Here is a 27695-nt window from a genome sequence, read left to right as displayed (position 1 = left end):
GCAAGTAGTGAAGCAGGGCTGCAAGTGTCTCTCTGTCTCTCTCCCTCTCTATCTCCCCCCTCCTCTCAATTTCTGGCTGTCTCTATCCAATAAATAAATAAAGATAATTAACAAAATTTTACATAATAAATTCTAGTGAGAGAGAAAAAAATTACTATATGTTATATAGCATTAAAATTGCCTCTACCCACTCATATCTCTTGTTGGTGTATTACAGTGCTAAAAATTTTCTACAATAAAAATGACTAATTTTCCCTAATAAAATAATTTTGAAAAAAAGTCCCTAACCAGGGTGGGCAGAGAACAAAAGGGAACAAGTAAATAAGACAAAAGTTACCAAGTTCACAAGGACCAGCCTGACTAATGATTACAAAGAACCAACAGAAAGGATTCTAAATAAAATACAGCAAACCATGGGAAACAGTTATGCATAAAAAGTCAAGAGCCATCCATTAAGAAACTCTACGTGTAGATTGAATATGGTCACATTTTTCTGTCTGGCAGGTTTTAAAGAAATATAATGGTGAAATAAATTCAACAAACCTTGTTTGGCACAGATTAGTCCTTGGAGTCTGATTTTCCACTTTCCTGCCTTCCAAAATGCCCCTGCCTACAACTGAGTGTGATTTAAAAATCATTTTCTCTAGAAAATGATTAGAGGGTGAGTCTGTGGGGCTGAGACTTAATATACCTGGGTGTTTACTCAAAAGGTGGGTCAGGAAGATAAGATTCAGCAGCAGAAAAGAGGCTTTGTAGGGCTGGTTAACTACTTAATGACCATGGCAAAATGACTTCCTTTCTAGTACATCCTCTTCAGCAAAATGTCTTCCCAGTAGTCCTTTCAATGACTAGCACACACCCAGATATAGAATCAAGAGATTTCTCCTGAACTTTTAATCTGTGACATTAAAATGCTCCTGTCAACCCGCGCAGATCAAAGCTTTAAGAAACAAATTTAGAAACTATCACTTTTAAATCTCATTTTGTAAGACTAAAATTTTAAGCATATTGACTTACTTTATTTAAAAAGAGGGTGGGTGTGAATATATTTATTCATTCAAAGCCCAATAAGTATTTATTGATTATCTACTAAAGTCTAGAAAATAATGCTAGGCCAGTATCTCTCAAATGTTAATGGGACCCCACCTAATGGAGGGAAACTTTGCAAGAAGTGAAGCAGGTCTACAGATATCTTTTCTTCCCTCTCCCTCTTTGACTCTACTGCTCTTTCAATTTCTCCCTGTCCTATCTAATAAAAAAGAGAGAGAAAAAGGGGGCAGGGGGTCTGGCCACCAGGAGCAGTGTATTTGTAATACAAGCACTGAGTACCAGGGGCAACCCTGGTAGCAATAAAAAAATGGAGTTAATATGAATATGAGCTGCTAAAATATCTTACTACAGTGCAAATTCCTATTCAACCAAGCTAGAAAGAAGGCTAAAAATCTGAACTATAAATTTGATGCCCACAAAACTGGTCCGCAGGCTATATCTTGAGTACTGAGGATCTAGACATCGCAAATAAATTGGAAACCAAGACAGACATGTTTCCCATTTATATCACACTCAGGAAACTTGTATCCACCATTGCTTATGTTGCCCTCTGAACCTCAACTTCCTCACTTGCAAAATGGAAACAATAGCTTACAAATGTGCTTACATAAAATTATGCATGGCAAACAATTTGTTTTGCATCTAACATACAGTTAAGACTTGAATAACGGTCCTCATGCTTCTGTTGCTGTTGATAGCAAAAAAGCAGATCTGATTTGTCATAATGATTAAAATCTTTGCTCCCCGGAAGTCATACCTCTGCTTCCTCCAGTGCCATCTGGATTTCAGTCTTCTCTTGTTCAGTCTGCTTCTTGGCCATTTCCATTCCACTTAGGTTCTTCTTTCCTTCTTTTACTTGATTTTTCAGAGAGCAAATCTCTTCTGAAGAGAAATGAAAACAGAATTAGTTCTGGAAACCAGACTCAGATCTATGTTACCAAGTATAAAGGACTGTGCTCAGAGGCTTTCTGGGGACTGTGGTAATGCCATCTTTGGTAGCCTGGCAATAAGAGAGTTAGTAGCGCATACAGAACCGCTGTTTGAATTAGAAAAAGGAACCCTTTCTCAATGGAATCTTTTGTCACAAGTCATAAAATTGCTTACAATATATGGCAGAGCTCCTCAGAACACTGGACATTGGGCCTGGCAACATAGCTCACTTGGACAGGGGTGCCTGCTTTGTCATGCTCATGACCAAGGTTTATGCACAGCTCTGGAAAAAGTTTTAGTATTGTAGTATCTTTTCCAGTCTTTATCCTTCTATCTGAAAAAGTTGTCCCAGAGTGATAAAGTCTCAGAGACAGGTTAAATAAAAGGATATTGGGGGAGCAGGCAGTAGCCCATGGCGTGAAGCGCTAGGACCAGCCCAAGGATCCCAGTTTGAGTCCCCAGCTCCCCACCTGCAGGCAATTAAGCAGGTCTGCAGATATCTATATTTCTCTCCCCTCTCAGTCTTTCCCTCCTCTCTCAACTTCTATTTGTCCTATCCAACAACAACAACAGCAGCAATAACAACAACAAAACAGCAACAACTACAAAAAAAAAAAAAAAGAAAAAATGGCTGCCAGGAGCAGTGGATGCGTAGTGCAGGCAGTATGCCCCAGCGATAACCCTGGAGGCAGAAAATAATAATAATAATAAGAGAAGAGAAGAGAAAACAGTATTGTACATTGAATAAACTGCACAACTTTACATGGTGATCCTGCTCGTAGGAGCCGCACACTGGATGGTTCTCCTAGGCACAGACCTGGGACTCCAACGCTATCAGTGCAAGTGCTTTACTACCAACACCTATGGCTGCTATTGTGTACAATCTAGACAGGAACTTAGAGCATAAACTGGGTCACCTCCCTCCAGAAGTCAAGATAAGTCAAGATAAAACAACGTCTTCGGAGGAAGATTTTACGAGTTCGTAGCTAGTCTTAGAAATACTAGCCTTTGACAGAATAAGGCATCCAGAAGTGATAAATTTTCTACCACCTGAAATTGCTATTGTCAGTTCTACCTCTCTATGAAGGAAGCTTCCTGGTTACCTTAGAGGTACAACATAGAGCCAGGCACCTCTGAGATCAGAAGCAATGGAAGAATCTCAAGAACTCATCCACTGCTCTGGTTCTGAACTCCTAGGCTATGATGAGATATGCCAAGAATTTTTTAACGTTATAAAACAAACCTAGATGGCAAAACTCAAAACAAAACTAGATGGCAATTCTCAAGCAAAGAATCATTTTCTGATACATTCTCTCCAGAATATTGTTCTCAGGAGAAAAATTTAGGGCAGTGGTTCTTTACTCTGACCAGAGTTATCATTTAGAGTTCTTTGTTTTTGCCACCAGGCTTCCAGCTGGAGTTTGGTGCCCGCACTCCATTGCTCCCAGTGACCTTTTTTTTTTTTTTTTAAAAAAAAAAAAAAAAATCATTAGTGGGTAAGAGATGAGATGAGACAGAGAGGGAGGGAGAGGAGAAACTCCTACAGGCACTTGAACCTGGGTCTTCAGGCTGAATAATGTATGTTCTATCCAGTAAGCCACACCCCCAGGCCCCTACTTGGATAGCATTTGACAAGAATATCTGAGAAGCCAGGCGGTGGCACACCTGATTAATCATTCACATTACAGTGCAGAATACCCAGATTCAAGTCCCTGCTCCCTGCCTACTGGAGGAAAGCTTCACGAGTGGTGAAGCAGGGCTGCAGGTGTCTCTGTCTTTCTTCCTCTCTATCTCCCCGTCCTCTCTCAATTTCTGTCCAATAGCAAATAATAATAAAAATACTTTTAAAATGAATATCCGGTCAGGCCCTATCCTAGGAAATATGAGGTGCCCAGATCAACAGCATCAGCTTCAGATGGTAAATGGCAGTGGTGTACCTGGCTAAGTGTACAAGTTGCAGTGCACAATGACCTCAGTTTAAACCCCTGCCCGCATCTGCAGGGAGAAAGCTGTGCTATAGGTGTCTTTCTTTCACTCTCCCTATCACCCCCTCCCCTCTTGATTTCTCTCTGTCTCTATTCAATTAATAATTGTCTATTAAATAATTCTCTGTTAAGTAAATAATTTTTAAAACTTAAAAGAGTTGTAAAGAAAATAAAAATTCTCATAACCCCTCTTGAATCTACGGAACTAGAAATCCTCATAGTAGGGCTCAGCTATCTATATTTAAAAAACTCTCCATCTGGTGGTCTGATGCAGTTAAAGTTTTCTAACCTCTGCTCCAGAAATTTTCACATGCCCAGTCAGTGACCTGATCATGGACTATGTAGGTCAAGAGAGAAAGTTTCATTTACACCTCCGATAGTAATGAGCTTGCTCCCAGGGTGTCTTGGGGCTTTAACGCACATCACTGTTGGTGCTGGTGTAAGTTGGCAGCCTCTTTGAAGAACTACTTGGCAGTATCTCAAATTTTAAAAATTGATTCCTTCACCCTGCAATTTTATTTCTGGGGACCCAGCTTATAGATGTGCCTTGTCTGCCAGCATGTGTGCAGGGATGTATAAATAGGATTATTTATAATTATGAAAAAATCATATTTAAAAGGAGAATATCAAGTTTGATAAGTGCTCCTTATCTCTAATATAAGATACCGTGTGTCTGTCAGCACCCTTGTGGCAGGTCTCCATGTGTGCATGCAGAGAACCATAAGACGAAATGAAGGTGACATAGCCCAGTGTGTAAACGCTGGAGTCAAGCCGGCTGGGCACAGACTTCAGAGATGCCACTCACTGTGAACTTCAACAAATTCTTAGGCTTATGTGACTCAATGTCATCTATACCTTACGATAAAGAAACTGAAATATACAACTTCTCTGCAAATTAAGTGATGCATATAGAATGGTGCCTCGTAATATGGGCTATAGGAATACTTGTTAAATAAGGAAGAGTAAATAATAAGAGTAGTAAACTTAAAAAAAAAAAAGAAATGAAATCATGAATAATTTGGGACAAACACACAAATATGAATATACACATGGAAAATAGATAATGCTGTGACTATAAAGAAATTAAATAACATCAGCTTCTTGCACTGAATGGAATTGGGACTAAAGGTAGAAAAATAGTCTTGTTTTTAGAATTCATCTAATAAGAGTAATAGCCCTAGTAGAAAAAAACATTTTTTACTTGAAATATATTTTTATTAATAAAAAGGTAAACAACTTTGACCTCATGCTAGCCAGTGCAATTCTCCCATAATTTTGCATTTACTTTCCAGGAATTTCCCCATCATCCAAAGCTCAATAAATCTTCCCTCCTATATGTTACCCAGCACACTGGCTTACTCATAGGTCAGAATCATGTACTGTCTATTAGTATTTTTGTCTCTTCCATTTTTGATAGACAGTTCTGAAAAAAAAATAAAAGAAAGATTCTGTGTGTTGTGATTAAAGCTATGGTCACAGTACCTAGTTAGTATAGTCTTAAGTTTCCTAATAGTGTACCAGAAATACGAGACAAAAAATAGGAACCTTACTACAGTAGAAAAAAATTTTAAAGAAGCATTAAAAGTTGAGAAGTTTAAATGGGAATGTGACCATGAAAATGCCGAGGCTATCTACCCATGGACAACAGCCTTGACCCTAAAGTCAGCTCCTCATTTTGGTTCGGGTACCAAGCCCAGTTTATAGAGTACCTTGAAGACTCTTGTTTTCCCGCTGGAGAGTCTCCTGGCTCACAGAGCTCTCCTCATAGGCATGCTTGAGTTTGAGGAGTTCAGTGCTGAGTGCTCGGGCCTCCTTCTGAGAGGCTTCCAGCAATGCCTGTGAGTCCTGGTGCTTCTGCTTCCAGTCATCCCAGCACTTGTTTAAGTATTGCTGTCTCTGGTCCAGTGCAGCTGCTTTAGAGCGGGCCTTCCCCAGGTCGGACAGGGCATCCCCAAGCTCCAGTTGCAGTCTGTGCCTGGCTCTCTCCAGGGAGGCATTCCTGGCGTTGGCTGACCCCATGACTTCAGCAGCCTCCTGCAACTGAATTGCCAGCTTCTTCCTGAGAAGGGGAGACCCACAGGGTGAGAGAAGCCACAACCCTCAGAGCACTTATCTAGTTTGTGCAAGGTTGACGAGAATGCTTTCATTCACAATATGGTGGCCCTTGATGTTGTCCTAACAGTAGGAAGCAAATCAATTCCAGTCTGAAAAGACCTCTTGTGGCTGAAGAGCCCAGATTGTTGACCATCATCTCTGGTTCCTGTGTTGACATGTCCTTTGTTAACACCCCTCCCTGCCCCCTACACACACACACACATTGACATCTTCTGTTAACCTAAACTTGGAACTCAGGGGCTGACAAAATTAGCTTATCCTAAACTTTGAACAAGGAATGTAGATTCTCTCAATGACTTTATAAGAAGTGGGAGAAAGAGAAAGATAGTACTCAACACCTACCAACAGCAGGCAACTGTTCAAAAAAAAATTTTTTTTAATATTTTATTTATTAGTGAGAAGGGAGGAGAGAGAGAAAGACATCATTCTGGTCAATGTGCTGCTGAGGACTGAACTCAGGACCTCATGCTTGAGAATCCAATGCTGTATCATATACTGCGCCACCTCCTGGACCACCTGTTCAAAATCTTAACCTTGGTTATGGTGCTTCAAAGGAAATTTGTTTGCTCTCTCCTGCCTATTCTCTCTCCCTCCTATCATGTGGCTCCTGTGTCCATCTTGATCCTCCCCCCACCCCAAATTTATATACTCAAATCTATCTCATCACTCAGCTAACTTGGCATGTTCCACTGCTCTGAGGCAGTACTTTAGTTTCCATCCTCTTAGATGGAGTGGTTTACTAAAATGTTTCCTCTGCCATCCCCATGATACAGTAATGCTGTCCATTTCAGGCTTTCAACAGGTAAAATGTGTTTTCCATTTATATCTCCTGCAGAGACACTTGCAGTCCCATCTTACTCACTACACTCTTTGGATGGAATGTACTGTATGAACCAGAAACCTACTATTATTCAACAGAAATGAAAATCTTCAGGAGTTAACATGCCACACATCCAACTAACCCAATAACAGCAGCATGGTCATAAAGCTGATTTTGGGTGCAAAGGTTAATCTGTGCACGACTCTAACAGCCAATTCTTATTCACCAGTTGTTTAAACATAGTCACTTCAATTATTTGTTGCATTTATTTTTAACTGTTAGAAGAAATCCTAATGTCTCAATGACCATGCATTTGGAAGTTGCTATGAGAGTAGAGTTCTTGCCATAAAAATTAACAATACAGTGGTAATTATATGGGGTTAGAGATGTGTTAATTAGCCTTATTTTGGGAAGCATTTCATAACATATATACTTATTAAGTGAACACATTGTATAGCTTAAACTCACACTATGTCAATTATAGCTTAGTAAAGCTGAGAAGGGAATATTCTGATGCCTTTGTTTCACCTAAGACAAAAGAGTCATAAATAAAAAATAAGTAAATAAATAATAAATGAAAAAACAAAAATTTAGAAATATGGGTGGAAGTATTCCACAAAAAAACAAATTTTAGAACATTAAAAGAATAAGAAATTATGCTAAAACAGAAGTATACTGATTAGAGACAGCCACTAAGGCAAAAGGGAAACACACTAAGATTTGTGATGAAAAAGACTGATAGAAATAAGTGTCAACTGTATACTTAAAAATTAAAAAAATACCTGAACATATTCTTTAATTGTAATTAATGATTTAATAATGATTAACAAAACTGGAAGATAACAGAGGTACAATTCAACTCGATACAGTTCACCACCAGAGTTCTGTGTCTGGCAGCCCTCCACTGGAAACTTCCCTATTCATTATCTCTCTGAGAGTAGGGACCAGAATTCGTTATGAGGTGCAGAATGTGGAAGGTCTAGCTTCTGTAAATGCTTGTCTGCTGGACACGGACATTGGCAGGCTGATCCATACCCCCATCCTGTTTCTATCTTATTTTAGCAATGTCAGACTGTACTGGAAAAGCAGACTTCTACTTTTGTTGACCAACTATGCTGAGCAGTTTCACCAGGATATAAAATTAAAATCAAATCTAAAAATCAGAAAGTCCAGGGTATACAGGATGTGTTGGTCACCCTGGTTTCACTGGAAATTTTATTCTACATTTGATACTAAGTGAAATTTTGCTCTTCAACTTGCAAACTGTAAGGTAAGAACTTAGTTGCCTTGAATATGCAAGGGGGTGTGAGAGAGCAAGAAACTAAATCCCTATCCTTGGGAAAGTTAGAATTCAGGTGCAGTAAACTGGGTCTCAAGTGAGCTTGATTCTGCTAAATTAACTCATCATAAGAACCCAAGCCTAGAAATCAAAGCAGGCAGATCCTCAACTTTTCAATTAAAAAAAAATGAAACCCTAGATTTTTCTGTAACTCTACCTCCCTGAGGCAATTTATAGAAGAACCATAGTATAGTCAATATTTTATATATTGAGCAAAAAATATCTTTGGGTATTAATAGGTCTGCCCATTATTTTTCTTTAGTCATTGTGCACTATGAAATAAAAGTTTATTAGTTCCAATAAAGTGACATGGTAATAACGTAGACTAGTTTCTCTTTTTCCTAGTTCCAAAAAGAAGCCATCAAACAGAATTAGCAGAAACTACTTTCACCTGAATTTTTCAATCATTAGAAGAAAAAAAAAACTTAATTTAGAATCAAATTCCATATTTTAGCTATCAACCATTTCAGTTCATCAAAGTTCCACTTTTCTTCAGTCCAGAGTTTTTGAAATATCTACCACAAGTATTTTTAGGGTCTGTCATCCAAAACCCCTTTTAAGTTACTGCAGTTACAGAGAACCATCACTTGGCAACTATTCTGGGACAGAACACAGCAGCTGTTCAGCAACTGGAAAGCAATGCCACTCAAAGATGTAGGTAAAGAACGAATAAAATAGTATTTCTGGTTGAAGTTGAAAAGAAATTTATTGATCTGCCCAGGATTTTTGCCAAACTACCAAGCCAAGAACATATTTTGTAGCCTATATTGACAATGATTACTGAAGGGGGGGGCGGGTTGGTTCAACACTTCCTGAGATACACAGTCCTTTAGTCTCTATTAAATATTAAAATAATATGTAAAATACTAGAGTAGCATATTCTGGTATCAAGATTTGGTTCATCTGGGTTCCTAACTTTTTTAGTTTCAGAGAACTTTTAAAGACTTTAAGTTGTGTCGGCTATAAAAATGACAGTATAGCCTTAGAGATAGCCTAAAGGTGGCTTCAAAGTAACCTTTGTCCCATAAATGACAGATTATAACATTTTTTTCTCACTTCTGCTGTCCATCTTCAGAGACCACTTTGTACTCTACAAGTCTATACACTAAAGACTTGGTGACTTTAATCTTTAGAGATGTATATACACATAACTCAACTATTTGGGTGTTTCAAATGAAATACAGATTGTTATGTGCTATCCTATATTTCAAACCGTAGTTCAAAGTCAATTCTTTTAGGAAGACATTCTTTGTACAAAAAAGAGCTTCCTTTCACCTGATAGGACCTTTCTATAGGCATTATCACTTTGTATTATGATTTTTAGGGTTTTTTTTTAAGTTCCTCTTAAACATATGCTTACTGCCAGTGATGACTGGCTATGATTGTGGATTTGTTCACACTCTTAGAAAGGATTTATTAAGTACACACATGAGGTCTTGAAGACACAATCATTATTCTCACACTCCACTATGTAACTAACTTAAAGTTCACCCAAGTCATGCCTTACTCACTTCGCATCCTCCAAATCTTCAGTTTTCTGATTGGTGTCATCTTCATACTTTGTTCTCCACTGCACTATCTCAGCATTGCCTCTGGACAGGGCCCGCAACAACGCCACCTTGGCTTCCAGTTCTTCATCATACTGCTCTTGCAGAAGGTCATGGTCATGTTTAGCTGACTGCAGGGCCTGGGCCAGAGTACTTTGTGACTGTATAGACAGAATATGTTTTTTTTTTCTTTTTCTTTCTTTAAAGGCACTATCACCATTCAACAATGAAAGGCTTGGAGGTGACATCATCTTTTAAAGATAAGGTTAATAACAGCCTGCCACAAATTCAAGCAGAACCCAAATCTAGTAAGATAATATTAGGGATAGAATTTAGGACAATAAGGATAGAATACCTAATTGCTGCTGTTAAAACAGGGAAGAGAGTTCTATTTAGGGAAGTGCCATTCTGACTGTGTGGGCTTCAACAATAGACAATCCTAGAGTTCTAGAAATAGTGGAGAATCAAAGGTGTGAGGAGAAGGTTCACTATTTAGGCAAGAGGCAATAAGAGCTATATTTAACAACATATAAACTTTAGATCTTTTCTGAACTAGAAAGGACCACTAAAATTTTTGTCTATCCATTTAACTCCACTGGTGAAAAAAATCATTTATTTTAAACATTTATTTGTTATTTGTTATTGAGTAGAGTCAGAAAGAAATTGAGAGGGGAGAGGAAGATAGAGAGGGAAAGAGATAGAGAGATACCTGCAGTTCTCCTTCACCACTCATGAATCTTTCCCCCTGCAGGTGAGGACCAGGGGCTTGAACCTGGGTCCTTGTATGCTATAATGTGTATGCTTAACAAGGTGTGCCACCACCTGGCCTCAAAATATTTTATTTTACATGTAAATCTCTGAAAATTATGCTTTACCATTTAAAAAAATGAAACTTTTAAATCAATGAAATTGTTTTCCATTATACTGCCCAATAATCACTCAAAAATGCTTATGCAATGTGTGGTCAACAATGAATCTTACATCTCATTTATTTAACTACTTTTTAATTAACATAAGTGTACATGACCAGTTATAGTGTAGTAGTGGCTACTATACTTATTATACAAATGAACTGAGTTTAGTTAACATTCCTATCACTTAAATGGTGCTCTAGCTAAATGAGCAACATCTATGCAGGAGAAAAACCTAATCTAGTGAGAAGAATCAGGACCTCTGAGGGTTCTTGGGTGTTCTTTATGCAAATTAGCACACAGCATCTTTTCAAGTAGATGCAGCTCTGAAAACAAAAGGCCCAGTCTATGGTTGCCTTAATAAGATACCCCTGAGTAACAGTACTCAGTAACCTAACCACAGAATAAAACCAGCTTTGGAATTAAATAAATTTGACTTCACATTGCAACTCTCCCCTTTCTAAATTATAGAGTTGACCCTTGAAACCACACCAGTTTTAAATGTGTAGGTTCACACCAGAATGTTCTTGAAAACAGGCAATGTAAACTTATGATATTAATAAATGCAGTACAGTACTGGAAGTGTATTTCCTCCTTGCAACTCCTTGGCATTTCCTTTTCTCTAACTTACACTACTGTTAAAATATGTGCCACTCAAATGTTTATGGCACTGGCTAGGCTGCTAATCAAGAGCAGACTACTAGTGGTTATGTTTGGAGGGATCTCAAAGATATTGACATTTGCAGATTTTTCAACTTGGGGACAGGTTCCTAATGCTCATGTTATTCAAGGATTAAGAGCACATTTACTGAGCATCTATTCTAGGCATTAATATTAATAAAGTAAATGAAGCGAAGGAAGTCTTTACCCTAAAGAACCAAAAGTGAGTGAGAGAATACACAAAACTAATATGTCAACAAATTAATAAAATTATTGATAGCAATGAGAGAATAAAATAGGTTCAATAGGGGAGACAAATTAGTGGTTGAGCTCATGCCTTGCATGTGAGAGGCATGATTTTGATTTCCCAGCACTATATAAAAAAATGGTGGTGCAGTGATCTGGTATCTTTCTCAAAAAAAAAGAAAATATTTCATTTTTTAAAATATTTATTTATTTATTTATTTAGATAGAGAAAAATCAAGAGGAGAGGAGACAGAAAGAGAGAAAAAGAAAAAACACCCTGTAGCACTGCTTTACCACTCATGAAGTCCTCCCCCTGAAAGTGAGGACAAGGACTTGAATGCAGGTCCTTAAGGATTGTAACATGTGTGCTCAACCAGATGCATCACTTGCCCACCCTACCCCATACGGCTTTTTTTGTAGAATGTTTTACTTATCATCATCCTTTAAAGGTCTTTAAGGAGGGTGAGCATTGGGTCAAAGGGGCAATGCAGTGCCTAAGCAAGAAGGAAGTAAGAATCCTACACAACACTCCTAAGGTAGAATGATGACAGCTTGTTTGAGAGGCAGAGAGGAGGCCGGAGTGACTGGAGGGGAGTAAATGAGGAAAACAGATGCATGAGGTAAGTTCACAGAAGGAGACTGGAGCCAGAGCGAGGGGCCTGTAGGCCAGTTGGAAACCACTGGGAAACCAGTCAGAGGAGCTTCTGAAATATATGTCAAGTCATTTCATTACCTGCTTTAGTGCCCTCTTACTCTACACTTGTTGTGTGACCTTGGACAAGTTATTTGCCTACTCAGTGCCTTGGTTACTCTACATATAAAGTTCATATGACTTATGTGAAAACAGAGATAAGCTGAAAGAAGCATCTAGCATAAATTCTGAGGCAATAATTTTAAAAATTTATATATAATATAGAAAATAAGACCAAGATAAAATAAAAGTAGAAATACAAAGATTGAGTGACCTCCATTATTAGAGTGGATATATATAACTTTGGAATCTTAGCAACAAGATGCCTCAAATCAAAAAAATAACTTGAAATGTCAGTGCACAAGGAATGTTTCATGCTAGTTACTATGCTTTCACCTTAAAGAACTACTTTTGGAGGGCAGGAAAGATAGCATAATAAGTATGCAAACAGACTCTCATGCCTGAGGTTCTAAGGTGCCAGGTTCAATTCCCCTATACCACCATCAACCAGAGATAAGCAGTGCTCTAGTAAAAAACAAACAAAATTAACCCTACTTTATTTTACCCTTATATGTCATTTTAATTCATATAAAAGCAATATTATAATGTATACTGTTGTGCTTATTTTATAAATGAGAAAGCTGGCATTTAGAAAGGTTCAGTTATGTCAAATGCCCCATTCAATTTATGGAACAGAATCCAAATTCAGATATCAATGGTTTTGGGACTTCTGTTCTAAAACACTGTATTTAGCTTCCTTACTTCACATAGGAAAGTTTCATTTCTTTTTTTTAAAAAATGTATATTTGCAGTTTATTTCAGTTTAATATTTTATATACTGATACCATATACATTAAAATAGCATAATTATGAGGATGACAGAGGACCTAGTAGGGGTTGTATTGTTATATGGAAAAATGGGACATGTTATGCATGTACAAACTATTGTATTTACTGTCAAATGTAAAACATTAATTCCCCAATTAAATTAAAAAATAAAAATAGTATAATTATGTACATTATTTTTTAAACTAAAGAACTACATTCACTAGAGCCACCTACTGAAAGTTTTATATATTCCCTTGGAAATAATTAAATACAGTTGACTATTAAACAACTTATTTTTGAATGGCTTGAACTGACAAAACCTGTTGTTGTTGTTGTTGTTGTTATTTGTTGTTGTTATGTTTTTGTTTTGCCTCCAGGGTTACTGCTGGCGCTCAGTGCCTATACTACAAACCCACTGCTCCTATAGCCATTTTTTAATTTTTCTTCTTTTTTTTTTTATAGGACAGAGAGAAATTGAGAAAGATGGGGAAGATAGAGAGAAAGACAGACACTTGCAGACCTGCTTCACAACTTGTGAAGCGACCCTCCTGCAGGTAGGGGGCAGCCAGGGGCTCCAACCAGGATTCTCCTGTGGGATTTTTTTTTTTTTTTCTATCCATGCATTTCATATTCACTGATTAAGCCAACCACATATGTTGATTGGTTGAATCCTTTAATTTGGAACTAAAACATGGATACAGATGAACAATTATAAATTATATGCAGATTTTAAAGATCCTTTCTAAGACTCACAGGGCAACATTCTTAAACACCTTATTATTCAAAGGTCAACCATATCTATTGCTTCTTTTTTTTTCTTTTTTCTTTTTCTTTCTATTTAAATAAAATACTAAAAAATATTGTATTTATTTTAAAGAGAGAGAGAGAGAGAGAGGAGGAAGTGGAGCACTGCTCAACTCTGACATGGTAGTTCTAGGCTCTGAACCTGGGACCTCAGACTCTCAGGCATGAAAGCCTTTTTGCAGAACCATTATACTGCCCCTGGCCCCAGCCCGGTATACAATTTTTAATAGGATAAGTCTCATTCTTGTTAATAATCTGATTCTAATGATGAGGATCATGTTGAGAGATATTTATATAAGCACAGCCTGATTGAGCGGCTTTCTACAAAGTAACTGGCTTCTATGCTTCAGAGATTTTGAACTCAAGAAAATAGACTGAGGAACTGAATACTATTTACTTGTTGCTTTATAGAATCTATTGCTTCTGATAAAATATAAAATAGTATTGAGCTAAGTCAAGTTCGTTTTCTTAATTCCTCTTCTTTATGCAATTCACAATCAAATATCCATAAACAGTGCTGCCAATTTTATGTTCAAGAAACAACATAAAATGGAAATACATAGGGAGTCGCACAGTGGGTTAAGCGCAGGTGGCGCAAAGCACAAGGACTGGCATTAAGGATCCCTGTTGTATGCCCTGGCTCCCCACCTACAGAGGAGTCACTTCACAGGCGGTGAAGCAGATCTGCAGGTGTTTATCTTTCTCTCCCCCTCTGTCTTCCTCTCCTCTCTCCATTTCTCTCTGTTCTATCCAACAGCGATAGCATCAATAACAACAACAATCACTGCAACAAGAAAACAACAAGGGCAATAAAAGGGAATAAATAAATAAATATAAATATACATATATATGGAAATACATAGTTTCCTTGCTCTAAACTAGAGAAGCAATTTGAGTCACTGTGGAAGATTCTTCAACAATTAGAGTCCTTTTTGGCACATACAAGATCTAAAATGTTTTTCCCCATAACTCCTAGGACATCTCTCTCTCTCTCTGAAGAACAGTCAAGCTGGTGCTTCAAGCACTTTTTTGTTTGTTTGTTTAATTTTCTACAAAGAGTCAAGCTATTGGTGGAAAATATAATAGACACATTACTTTGGTCTCCTTTTCTAGTTGTCCTTTCAATTCTTCAATTTGTTGAATCAAAGTAGTCTTTTCCCTGGAAAGCTGGTTTATCAAAGTCTCCTTTTCTTCTGTCCTCCTTAGGATCTCACCTATGGAAAGATTGCATAAAAGAAGTTAATCATTGTCTTCCTCCACATCTGTTGATATTACCTCCCTACTTAACTAATTGATCTTAATAGCAGTCATAATAACTTTTCCCCACATTTTTACATTGGCTTATTTTCCTGTTCTTTATTTTATTAATTAACTTATTTGATAGTGATAGAGAAAAAAAAATAGAGGTAAGGGGGAGATAGAGCTTTCCCCTGCATGTGGAGACCAGGGGCTTGAACTAGAGTCCTTGCATATGTTGCATATGGGAAAGCTTTGCCAGTGGTAAATCAGTGTTGCAGTCTCTCTCCCTATCACTCCATTTCCTCTCAATTTATGGCCATCTCTATCAAATAAATAAAGATAATAAAAAACCCTAAAAGATCATTTATCCAAAACAAGTCTGAATTTTCCTTATAGACTGAATCACTAATAAACATTAGGGATAATCATTAAATGACTGAGAATGTGACCATAAGAGGAGTTATTCTATTGTATTCTTTCATCTCTACTTGGTCTTTTTTCATTAATGGCATTTCAGAAATTCCTTAGATATTAGAAGTAATAGTGGAAGCAAAGCCAATCCTGGGAAAAGGCAGCTGCTTCTATAATTAATAATTACAGAAGTGTAACTAGTACAATGCTGGAAGCACCAATATTTATAGTCTTCACACCTCTGTTACTACAAACAGGTCTTAAAATTCTCAACATTATTATTTTAAAAAAATCTCTTTAGACTAAAGCAGTTTCTAAACTTTTGGTATTAGAAATATTTTTATTCATTAAATTTTGAAGACCCAAAGAAACTTTGTTTATGTGGGTTTTATATTAATAGCATATTAGAAATTTAAAAAATGTGTTAATTCATTTTAATACAACAACTCTTAATGATGCATTAATGTGGTCATGTAAACAATTTTTAGGGGTAAAGACTATAGTTTTCAAAACTACCTAAAGTTTAGAGTAAAAATTACAATATTTTAGATCTAACTTCTACCTTAATAAGAAATGCCTAGATTCTTACTTATACTACTTAATCCAATCTCTAATATGCTGTTTTGGGTGAAGTATATGAAGTATTTGAAGAAAGTGCAGTTTCTTCATATGTAGTTGGAAGAGGGGAATATTTTGCTGTCCTGTCAAATAATCATAACCATTATTTGATATGCTATCAAGACTCAACAAATAGGAACTTCTTAGAGGTTAGTTGCAACATGAGATAAATCATATTAATGAAAATTTTCATCCTGTTACATGAAAATTTATGGCTCTGTCTTGAATTTGAACAAAGCCTTTAACCCACATATGCCTTTGAAATGTGATACATAGTGAAAGCTATGTGTTCACTGAATTATGCTGATATTCCAAATGTTCCTACACTTTACTACACAGTATTTAAAATAATTTTTTTTGTTAAAACAACCACTGACCTCATCAGAAAAATCCAAGAATTAAAATTCATTGACCTCATGATGATATATATGCTTTCAAGAAGCCTCATCTTTGCCCCCAAACTCCAATTTTTTCTTACTTGCAACAGATATCTTTAATTATTTTCCTAGAAAGGACAAGCACATAGTGCTCATTCTTTGAAAAAAATTTCTGCTAGATATAAAAATTGGATAGCTTGTTTGTTAATCAGTCTTTTAAGCAAAAGCGACTGATAGTCTGTAAAAATAACTGCTAATTCAGCTCAGATTTAATCATATGTCATATTTTGGTATGAAACATTAATACTTTATATAGACTTCTTATTTTGTCACACAGATATTCAAAGACCATATACTCAGGGTTATGATGTAATAAAATTAATTTTTACTGTTATTATTAGTGCAGTCTTAAATAAAACTGTTGAGAAAACTGAACACAATGATTACTGGTACAGTAAGGTGCTACTGTCTTCATTCATGATAGGACGGGGCAATCTTAATTTGTATTATATTTACACTATTTGTATAAATGAGAAAATAATTTTAAAAAGAAAAAAGCATTTTAGTGTGACAATAAATAGCTTTAACTGCAAAGACCCAAAAAATGTATCCTGATAATTATTGGAATTCTGTGGACCAAACAGATTCTCTTGGTGAATACATCATATTTAAAAGGCTTCTGAAGAAATGTCATTAGGTGGTTGAGATGAATATATATGTATGTCAGAACCAGTACTCACTTAGCATGACTGAGTTGATCATATTTATTACTGGTCTCCTTTGAAAGCAGAATATGATAAATTGACAGGGCAGCCCATGAAAAAGAAACTGGTGGTAGCAGCAAACCAAGAGCAATATATATATATATATCATAGATTTTTATGGGAGGTTTAAATATGTATGTACTTAATAATCACATTAAAGCCAAAGGTGAAAATAAGAATTAAAAGAAGAGGGGAAAAAGGTCCTGCATCCTAAGCAGAATTACCCTTTCAGACCCACTTTTGTTTCACTCACTTATCCACTAATTTCCTCATCAAAAAGTGAATAGAAAATTAATGTCAGTAAGTAGGGGGAAGTAGTCTGTGACTATCAAAACAGATTGTATAGTGCATTTCCTTCAAGGAAAGGCATAATGATATTCTTCAGGCTTATTTCTGTAGTATGGAATTCACAAACAGTCTATATGGCACAAAAAAAAAAAAAATCAAACTGGCAATTCTATGCAAGGCCAAGTATGACATTTTCTGTAGTGAATTCAAGTTACATAGGGTGGCCCTCCTCGAACCAAGAATGAACTTATCTAGACTTCCATGTCTGAAGCTTTATTAGCAAATTTCTGTTTAGCTTTGACTAGATTTAGCATTTGCTGTCCACTGGTAGAAGAAAGTTATACATTTAAATTGGTCTTTATTCTCTATTTATAGTATATGCCTTTTCCGTCAGGAAGATATTGTTAGGACAGGGCAAAAGTGCAGCAGCTGTATATTAGCCTTTCATGCCTGATGCTTCAGAGGACTCATGTTTAATCCCCGTTACCACCATAAGCCAGAGTTGAGCATTTTTTTTCCTTTCTCTTTCTTTCTCTCTCTCTCTCTCCTATTCCCTCTTTCTCTTTCAATAAATAAATAAATATTTTTTTTAAAAAGCATTGTTTATTTCCATTGGCCCAAGAATTCTATCTCTGGAAATATAATATTAAAAAAAATTTAAATCACAGTAAACATACAGTCACAGGTTTTTTTTTTAACACCAGAGACAAGTTACAGAGCAAGATTAAGTACACTATAGCTCACTTACCTGATAGATTAGAAGCAGTCATTATACATGACTATATATACACAAGATAAAAAACATTTAGACAAACTGAAAGAAAAATTCCCAGATTGCCACAATGTGGAAAATTAGAAAAATATACAACAAAAAATAAAACTGTCAATAGAAATTTATAGTAAAGGGTAACAAAAATAATAAAGAGACTCAACAGTTTCTAATTATAATTTGTGAATCACAGTAAGTGGCAGGCATTGTTCTAGATGACTGACAGGCATCAGTGAACAAAGCAAAGACCCCTGCTCTCATGGAACTTACATTCTGGTGAACAGAGACCAACAAATAAACATATTTATTATGTCCAGCATGTGGTTTATTTGAAGGTATTAAATACTGTCAAAAAAAAAAAAGCATATGGGGAGTTAGGCAGTAGCACAGTGGGTTAAGCGCACGTGGCACAAAGTGCAAGGACCAGCTTAACTGGATCCCCAGTTCGAGGCCCCGCTCCCCACCTGCAGGGGAGTCACTTCACAGGTGGTGAAGCAGGTCTGCAGGTGTCTATCTTTCTCTCCCCCTCTCTATCTTCCTTTCCTTGCTCCATTTCTCTCTGTCCTATCCAATAATGACTATATCAATAACTACAACAATAAAAACAACAAGGGCAAGAAAAGGGAATAAATAAATAAAACATTAAAAAAGAAGCATATGAATAAAATAGATCAAGGGTGCTTAGATGTCATCTTTGCAATAAAGTTTATGCTGACTAGGCATCTTTGATTAGCCCTCATATTCTTGTCTTTGTAACAATAATAGAATATTTCAGGCAAAGAGAATAACTAGAGTAAGTCATTAATATGGGTATGTGCCCAGTATGCTAAAAATACAGCAATAGGTCAATGTATCTAAAGCAGAATCAAAAGTGAAAAAGTAACAGCATAGGATAATTGAGGGATCCAACCATATAGATGACTATAGGCAATACACAGTATATGGCTTTCATTGAGAATAGAGTTATGGATTCATTATTGTAAATTAGAAACAAAATGTTTATTTCAATAAGTTAAGCATTTAAAAAGCCATATCTTAGAGACTGTGTGGATATAGCTCATATGTTCTTTTACTGAAGCACTGCTTCAACCAACTATGTATTGGCTTTTTCCTTCATGGATGAGAGCAAGTTAGACTGAAAGAAAAAATTCCCAGATTGTCACAATGTGAAAAAATTTAAAAATATATAACAAAAAAATTTCAGTTTATAGTAAAGGGTAGCAAAAATAATAGACAATCTCCTAAATGGCAGAGAAGTAACCTTTCCTAGAGAAGACCATGTCATGGATAAGGGCTTATATTTATTTGTTTCCAAAAGAGAAATAAAGTGAAAATATTAAAGGTTGTGCCCGAACTTCAACTAAGGACCTAGCTCTTTCAAGTACTGTGCTTTATTGTTGCATAACTTTCCCTGCTTCCTCAAATATTTAAATGTTCAGTAATTGGTTCAATATCTCATTTGTCCCTCTACCAGTCAACTGGGATTGCAGTTCACTCTGAAAAAAGCAGCACACTTACCATTCTCATTCCGTAGTTTTATTTTCTGTGCTGTCAAGTCATTTGCAAGCTGAGTCATTTCATCTAGTTTTGCATTTGCTCCATTCAAACGCTCTTCACAAAGACTACAGAGCTTCTCAGCAGTAGCCTATCAGTTTGAGGCAGAAGGTTAGATATGGTTCCCAGAATCTATGCTGAATTAGCTTCATAAGGAACAAGGGAAAGAGTGGTTTCTAAAACCTTTGTGTTTTCTTCTACCCTGAAGACTACAACCAGCATTGAGAAAACATACTTTCTAACTAAAGAAAGCAGAGGGGTCAGGTTATAGCACATCTGATTGAGCACACGTTACCATGTGCAGTGACCCAGGTTCAAGCCCAGATCCCCACCTGCAGGAGGGGAGCTTCACAAGTGGTGATGCTGGGCTGCAAGTGTCTCTCTCCCTATTTGTCTCCTCCTCCCCCTCTCAATTTCTCTCTGTCTTATTAAATAAATAAATAAATAAATAAATAAGAGAAAAGAGGAGAAAAAAAATGAATGCCAGGAATGGTGGATTCTCATGCAGACTCTGAACCCCAGAATAACTCTGGTGGCAAAAAGAAAAGAAGAGAGAAAATAAATTTATAGTCCAAGCTCCTAATTGGCTAAGCATTTTTCTGACTACAGGTGTCAGTGGAAAATTCTCTGGACACTGATACCCTCTCTAGAATTCTTTATTCTTACGAAGAAATCATATTGTGCCCTGGGAGGTGGCACATTGTATAAAGCATTGGGACTCTTGAGTGTGTGTTCCTAAGTTGCATCCCTAGCATAACATGTGCCAGGGTGATACTCTGCTTGTCTCCTCCCACTATTAGTTAAATAAAGAAGTAAAGCTTTAAAAAACACAAGTGGGGAGTAGGGCGGTGGTGCAGTGGGTTAAGCACAAGTGGCACAAAGTGCAAGGACTGACGTAAGGATCTCGGTTCGAGCCCCCAGCTCCCCACCTGCAGGGGAGTCTCTTCACAGGCAGTGAAGCAGGTCTGAAGGTGTCTACCTTTCTCTCTCCCTCTCTGTTTCCCACACCTATGGACATCTAATCTTTGACAAATGGCCCAGACTATTAAATGGGGAAAGCAGAGTCTCTTCAACAAATAGTGTTGGAAACAATGGGTTGAAACATGCAGAAGAATAAAACTGAACCACTGTATTTCACCAAATACAAAAGTAAATTCCAAGTGGATCAAGGACTTGGATGTTAGACCACAAAGTATCAGATACTTATAGGAAAATATTGGCAGAACTCTTCCACATAAATTTTAAAGACATCTTCAATGAAACGAATCCAATTACAAAGAAGACACAGGCAAGTATAAACCTATGGGACTACATCAAATTAAAAAGCTTCTTCACAGCAAAAGAAACCACTATCCAAACCAAGAGACCCCTCACAGAATGGGAGAAGATCTTTACATGCCGTACATCAGACAAGAGTTTAATAACCAACATATATAAAGAGCTTGCCAAACTCAACAACAAGACAACAAATAACCCCATCCAAAAATGGGGAGAGGACATGGACAGAATATTTACCACAGAAAAGATACAAAAGGCCGAGAAACATATGAAAAAATGCTCCAAGTCTCTGACTGTCAGAGAAATGCAAATAAAGACAACAATGAAATACCACTTCACTCCTGTGAGAATGTCATACGTCAGAAAAGGTAACAGCAGCAAATGCTGGAGAGGTTGTGGGGTCAAAGGAACCCTCCTACACTGCTGGTGGGAATGTCAATTGGTCCAACCTCTATGGAGAGCAGTCTGGAGAACTCTCAGAAGGCTAGAAATGGACCTACCGTATGATCCTGCAGTTCCTCTCCTGAGGATATATCCTAAGGAACCCAACACATCCATCCAAAAAGATCTGTGTACACATATGTTCTTGGCAGCACAATTTATAATAGCCATAACCTGGAAGCAACCCAGGTGTCCAACAACAGATGAGTGGCTGAGCAAGTGGTGGTATATATACACAATGGAATACTACTCAGCTGTTAAAAAAAATGGTGACTTCACCATTTTCAGCCGATCTTGGATGGACCTTGAAAAATTCATGTTAAGTGAAATAAGTCAGAAACAGAAGGATGAATATGGGATGATCTCACTCTCAGGCAGAAGTTGAAAAACAAGATCAGAAAAGAAAATACAAGTAGAACCTGAAATGGAATTGGCGTATCGCACCAAAGTAAAAGACACTGGGGTGCGTGGGTGGGGAGAATACAGGTCCAAGAAGGATGACAGAGGACCTAGTGAGGGTTGTATTGTTATATGGGAAACTGGGGAATGTTATGCATATACAAACTATTGTATTTACTGTTGAATGTAAAATATTAATTCCCCAATAAAGAAATTAAAAAATAAAAAAACACAAGTGAACATGTTAAGAATTGATAAAGTGCTGAAAAACCACTTTTTGATAGTGTATTGCCTATCTAACCATCTATGATTCCCATTAAAACATTAGTTTCATGAGGGCAGAGATTCTGCTTGATCACAGATATAACCCCAATACCTAGAATATACTAGGAGCTCAATAAACAAGAAATACAGTGCAGGTTGAAGGGAGGGGAGATGGGAAGAATTAGAAAAAGAGCACAGGAAATCCAAAGGACTGAACAAGTAGGAAAGGACAAAGTGAATGGGTCTGACCTATCTGAGCTGCAGAATATTACTTAGTAAGAGAAATTTCTAACTGTCATAGCAATTGTACCCTCCTGCCGACTAAGGCTTACCGCTCTCAGTAACCCTGAAGAATTAACAATTTCAGATAGCAATTTCTCGTAATTTGGTTTTTCATGCTTGGATAAAAGGATATGGCATTCAGCCTTTGCAATACCACCTGATTTAGGTCACCAATATAATCATAAAATTCCTGCCACATTCTGGAAACTAATGCAGTTAATTCACTTTGAAACCCATGATTCTTAAGCAGGACCAAAGGCTACCAAATACAAAATGGTGGTATCCTCTTTGCCTAATTTGCATACTGATTAAAGACAAAGGAATCACCAATGCTACTCCATGAAAATAGTGAAGTGTGGAGTGTGGGTGTGAGGCAATAATAGTAATGTCAATCTCATTTTTATTGTAATATCCTAGGACCAGAAATGTTTAGAAGATGATACCAGTATTGGTCTTCTGAGAAACTTCTGAATTAGCAAGAACCTTGAAAGTTGAGGTCTTACAATGCATTAAAAGATTTTTTTAGGATTATCCTGTCTACTAATCATAAAGACTACTAGATTACATCTTCTTATATCCTCGGGGTCAAATGCAATGCTTAACTCAAAAATGAGCATATAAACAACTAAGACATTAAATTATTACAGAATTCAGTGGGAGACTAACCACCATACCTACGAAGGTTTACTTAGAGATGACATTCATCCCTCCCTTAAAGACACTGGCCTCAACTTCTAAACTTGATTCAAAGGTCAATATCTCATAAGATACCATCAGTATTGTATAGGTTAGAGCATTAGTGTCAAATGCCATAAAACAATTATCTACACGCTTCACTTGAAAGCTATAGTAATGATACATCTAATGGTTTTTAATTAATATGAAAGTTCTAATTCTACTTTGAATGTTTAATAAGTTTGTTTTCACTTTTGAGAGTAATCTGATAGGCAAAGCCCACATTCTGCTTCTCTAATACCACTTATGAGTTCAATAAGTTTTTAGTGTATAAATGAGAAAACTAAATACCTTGCCCAAACTCACACAGCTACTAAGTGTTCGATTGAGGTGTTGAGCTGATAGATACTTGTAAAGGTGCAAAAAATAGGGAAAGAAAAAAGAAATTAAATACTAGACTCCTCGGCATCTGTGATCAGAAGTAGCAATAGCAAAGAAACTGTTAAGGATTAACTGGTTTACTACCCTAGTTGGCTGTAGTTCTCATGAATCTTGAGTCTCAGAAGAAATTGGATGAAATATGATGACTATGTAAACCATCTTTATTTTGTGTTGTCTCCAACAATAAATGACCTACAAGTGGGCCAGAAGGAACACATCCAGGTGTGAGAAATACACTTCTGTTTTATGGCCCTGAATATGCTGTGCTGTGTACCAGTCTGCAGAGGGTAAAGAAATACAGATCTCTATAAAATAATTTGGGCAGTGGTGCATGGAAATGGCAAGGAAAGGAGCCAGAGAAGCCATAATTTGCAAAAGACACTTGTATAGTAAAGCTAAACTGGGCTGTGTATAAAGCAGAGAAAGCAGCCAATGGAGTAGAGTGAAAAGGCACTTAGTCTTAGGCATAGCTTCAAATGTTAGGTATCCTTGGGCAATGCTAGCTACTGGAAAAGTTTTTTTTTTCTTTTTTAACCAGTTCAAAAGGTCTTTCCATAAACAAGATCAAAATACAATGAGATTGTTTATGTAAAAGTGGCCTGTATAGGGATGCAATATACAAAGGAGTTTTCTACCTGCAAAAGAACTTAAATTTAAGTATAAAAATATACACATTTTGATACCAAGAAATAAGAGGTTAATAAAATACAGCACATTGATTTTAAATCTGGTTCTTAAAATGATGCATAAAAATGCTACCTCCCAGAAATGCAGGAGCCAATGGGAATTCAAAATAATCAAGATAATTGTGAGATTGCCTATACTTCTAAATTGCCCTGGGCCTCTCTGTCAGCATAATATGTTTTTTGAAAATGCTTCAGTTTCTACTGTACCATTGAGTATTGGCATTTCTGGCATTATAATTCAGCAAAAGATGAAGTAAACAATTCAAAAAAATTCACCAGAATGTATATGCCTATGAGGAGGAATAGAAATGATTTATCCCAGCAATACATATTTAAAGCTGCAGCAGGATGTGGTCACCCACAAATATATACAGCATATGGAACTGAGGTCAATCTCTATTATATCATTATGTGAACTTGGATAAGTCATTGACCCAGTGATCCGCAGAATTCCCAAGAAGTAAATGTAAAAGTTTATGCTAGTAAATGAGTACACAGATTATGCAGAGCATGTAGTAAACATGAGTAAAATAAGACCTAGTTTCTCCTTAGAGATGCTTTCTACTTAAGCAAAGTTAAAAGACTGTATAATGTAATAGTACAAGAGGGACCTCAAAAGTGCTATAAGAATTCAGAAACATAAAATTTTAACATGGGAAGTTGAATTTGAGCATTCCAGGGAGAAAGTTTAATTTAGAAAAGGCACGTTGGTGAAAAAATGGTTATTTAGTGGAAGGTAAGCATTCTAGTTTAGCTGAAAGGGGGGGGGTCCATGAAAGAAAATAATGGAATCTAAAATTGTGGCAGGTGGTACCAGATAACAGGCCACAGGATATCTTAAATGGTAGAATCTTGTAGTCCAGATTTCAGCAGGGACATGATTCAGTAAAATCATGTTGTTAAACCCTCATGTGGATACTAAATAAGATGAATCAGGAAAAAAGCAAGAAGAGCTTAAAGGATGCTTTAGGAAAACAGTGCAATCACTCAGTTAAAAGATAATAATGTCCCACAAGTGAATGGGAATAGAATGAAAAGCTATAAACAGTGTAGAATTGATCTGCTACAACACTTGATTGGAAAGCAAAGAACAGAAAGGAAGCGGGTGGTCAATTACAAGCTTAGGAAATAAGTAATGGAAATATCCATTTAGCAAACATGAAAGAAAAAGAAACAGCTAGTGAAAACATTATCCAGAGAAAATGCCAACCTTATGAAAACGTTCTAATTTTGATTTTAGACTCGCTGATTTGAGAAAAGGGAGGCATTACTGATTTTTTAAATAAAAATTTAAGGAAACTTTTTTAAGAGGCTAAAAGACTAAGGAAGATAGTAAAGGATATATTGAGTTGTGGGTCTCCTAATAAATACCACTCTGTGGTATTCAAACCGTCTTGTAGACCACAGGCTGTTACTTGTAAGTAATGGGAGTAGCAGCCACTCTGCTGCATAGGAGTTTATTTCTTGACTTCATGGATTCCTACATGAAGACCTTTAGTTCCAGTTGCTCTATTATGACCTCTAGGTTCCTGATTATTAAACAATTTGATCTGTTTTATATCTTTTTAAAGTATTTTATTTATTTTCATTGAGAAGGATAGAAAAGAGAGAAAGAACCAGACATCATTCTGGTATATGTGCTGACAAGAGCTGAACTTGAGACCTCATGCTTGAGAGTCCAGTGATTTATCAATTTCTGGACCAAATTCTGTTTTATATGTTACTGTTTTTCAGCCACCAGGTTGCAGATGCTACTATGACAGCAACCTGACTTCCTGGGCAGATGTCTTCAACAATGTATCCTAAGAGCTCACCCTCCCCAGAGTCCTATCCCACCATGGAAAGAGAGAAACAGGCAGGAGATTTCAGCCTACCTGTTAATTCTCATATGCAATGAAGAAGCAATTACAGAATCCATACCTTCCACCTTCTGCACTTCATAAAGCTCTTTGGTCTATACTCCCAGAGGGATAAAGAATAGAGAACCTTCCAGTGGACGGGATGAGATATGAAGCACTGGTGGTAGGAGTTGTGTGGAATTTTACCCCTTTTATGCCACAATCTTGTCAATCATTATTAAATCACTAATTCAAAAAAAGAAGTTTAAGGGAGTTGGTTGGTAGTGTAGCAGGTTAAGCGCAGGTGGCGCAAAATGCAAGGACTGGCATAAGGATCCCAGTTTGAGCCCCCCGGCTCCCTACCTGCAGGGGAGTCACTTCACAGGCGGTGAAACAGGTCTACAGGTGCCTATCTTTCTCTCCCCCTCTGTCTTCCCCTCCTCTCTCCATTTCTCTCTGTCCTATCTAACAACAATGACATCAACAACAATAATAACTACAACAACAATGAAAACAAGGGCAACAAAAGGGAAAATAAATATAAAAAGAAAGAAAGAAAGGAAGGAAGGAAGGAAGGAAGGAAGGAAGAAAGAAAGAAAGAAAGAAAGAAAGAAAGAAAGAAAGAAAGAAAGAAAGAAAGAAATGAGTCACAGTCTTTTGGTGGTGGGAATGGTGTTTATGTACACTCCTAGTAAAATGTAGTCATATAAATCACTAGTTAATTAATACGAGGGGGAAAATTAATTGTATGTCTCGAAGTTTTTCAAAACACAAACTGAATCTTTTCAATATATAGGCTGTGTAATTGATATGCAGACTCTCTCAAAAGCCTAGACCAAGTAGATCAGAAGCAACCAATAGCACAGCTATATACAAGATACTGGGTACTGTACAGCAAACCCTAACAAAAGGACTTTTCAGGGAGTCCGGCTGTAGCGCAGCGGGTTAAGCGCAGGTGGCGCTAAGCTCAAGGACCGGCAACAGGATCCCGGTTCAAGCCCCCGGCTACCCACCTGCAGGCAGGTCCCTTCACAGGTGGTAAAGCAGGTCTGCAGGTGTCTGTCTTTCTCTCCCCCTCTCTGTCTTCCCCTCCTCTCTCCATTTCTCTCTGTCCTATCCCACAACAACAACATCAATAATAACTACAACAATAAAACAAGGGCAACAAAAGGGAATAAATTAAATAAAAATAAAATAAATATATATATATAAAAAAAGGACTTTTCAAAGTTAACCCAATTACCAAATAATGTGATGATAACATTAACTATCGATTGTCTTTTTGAACCCTAAGACAGCAGGAACCTCACATCTCCACTATGGAGCCTCTACTTCCCCTAGTCCTGGAACCATTGGATAGGGTCCACTTTCCCATATACCTCTCCCAATCCATATCAAATAATATTGCATCTGCCGATCACAACCTAACCAACACAACGATTACC

General features: G+C 36.9%; 1 protein-coding gene across 1 annotated transcript in view; it reads right to left on the bottom strand.

The window, feature by feature from the left end:
- The window catches only part of MYH15 (myosin heavy chain 15), a 184432-nt gene that overhangs the window by 32508 nt on the left and 124229 nt on the right, over positions 1-27695 (bottom strand). The window contains 5 exon segments of the mRNA XM_016187700.2: positions 1808-1932; positions 5675-6024; positions 9751-9947; positions 15022-15140; positions 19911-20037. Of these exon segments, the coding sequence (XP_016043186.2) occupies positions 1808-1932; positions 5675-6024; positions 9751-9947; positions 15022-15140; positions 19911-20037 (918 nt within the window).

The sequence above is a fragment of the Erinaceus europaeus genome, chromosome 9 (assembly GCF_950295315.1).
Source record: "Erinaceus europaeus chromosome 9, mEriEur2.1, whole genome shotgun sequence".
Classification (NCBI taxonomy): domain Eukaryota; kingdom Metazoa; phylum Chordata; class Mammalia; order Eulipotyphla; family Erinaceidae; genus Erinaceus; species Erinaceus europaeus.
Note: the sequence above shows the minus strand (reverse complement) of the source record. Positions and strands in the feature narration are given on the sequence as shown.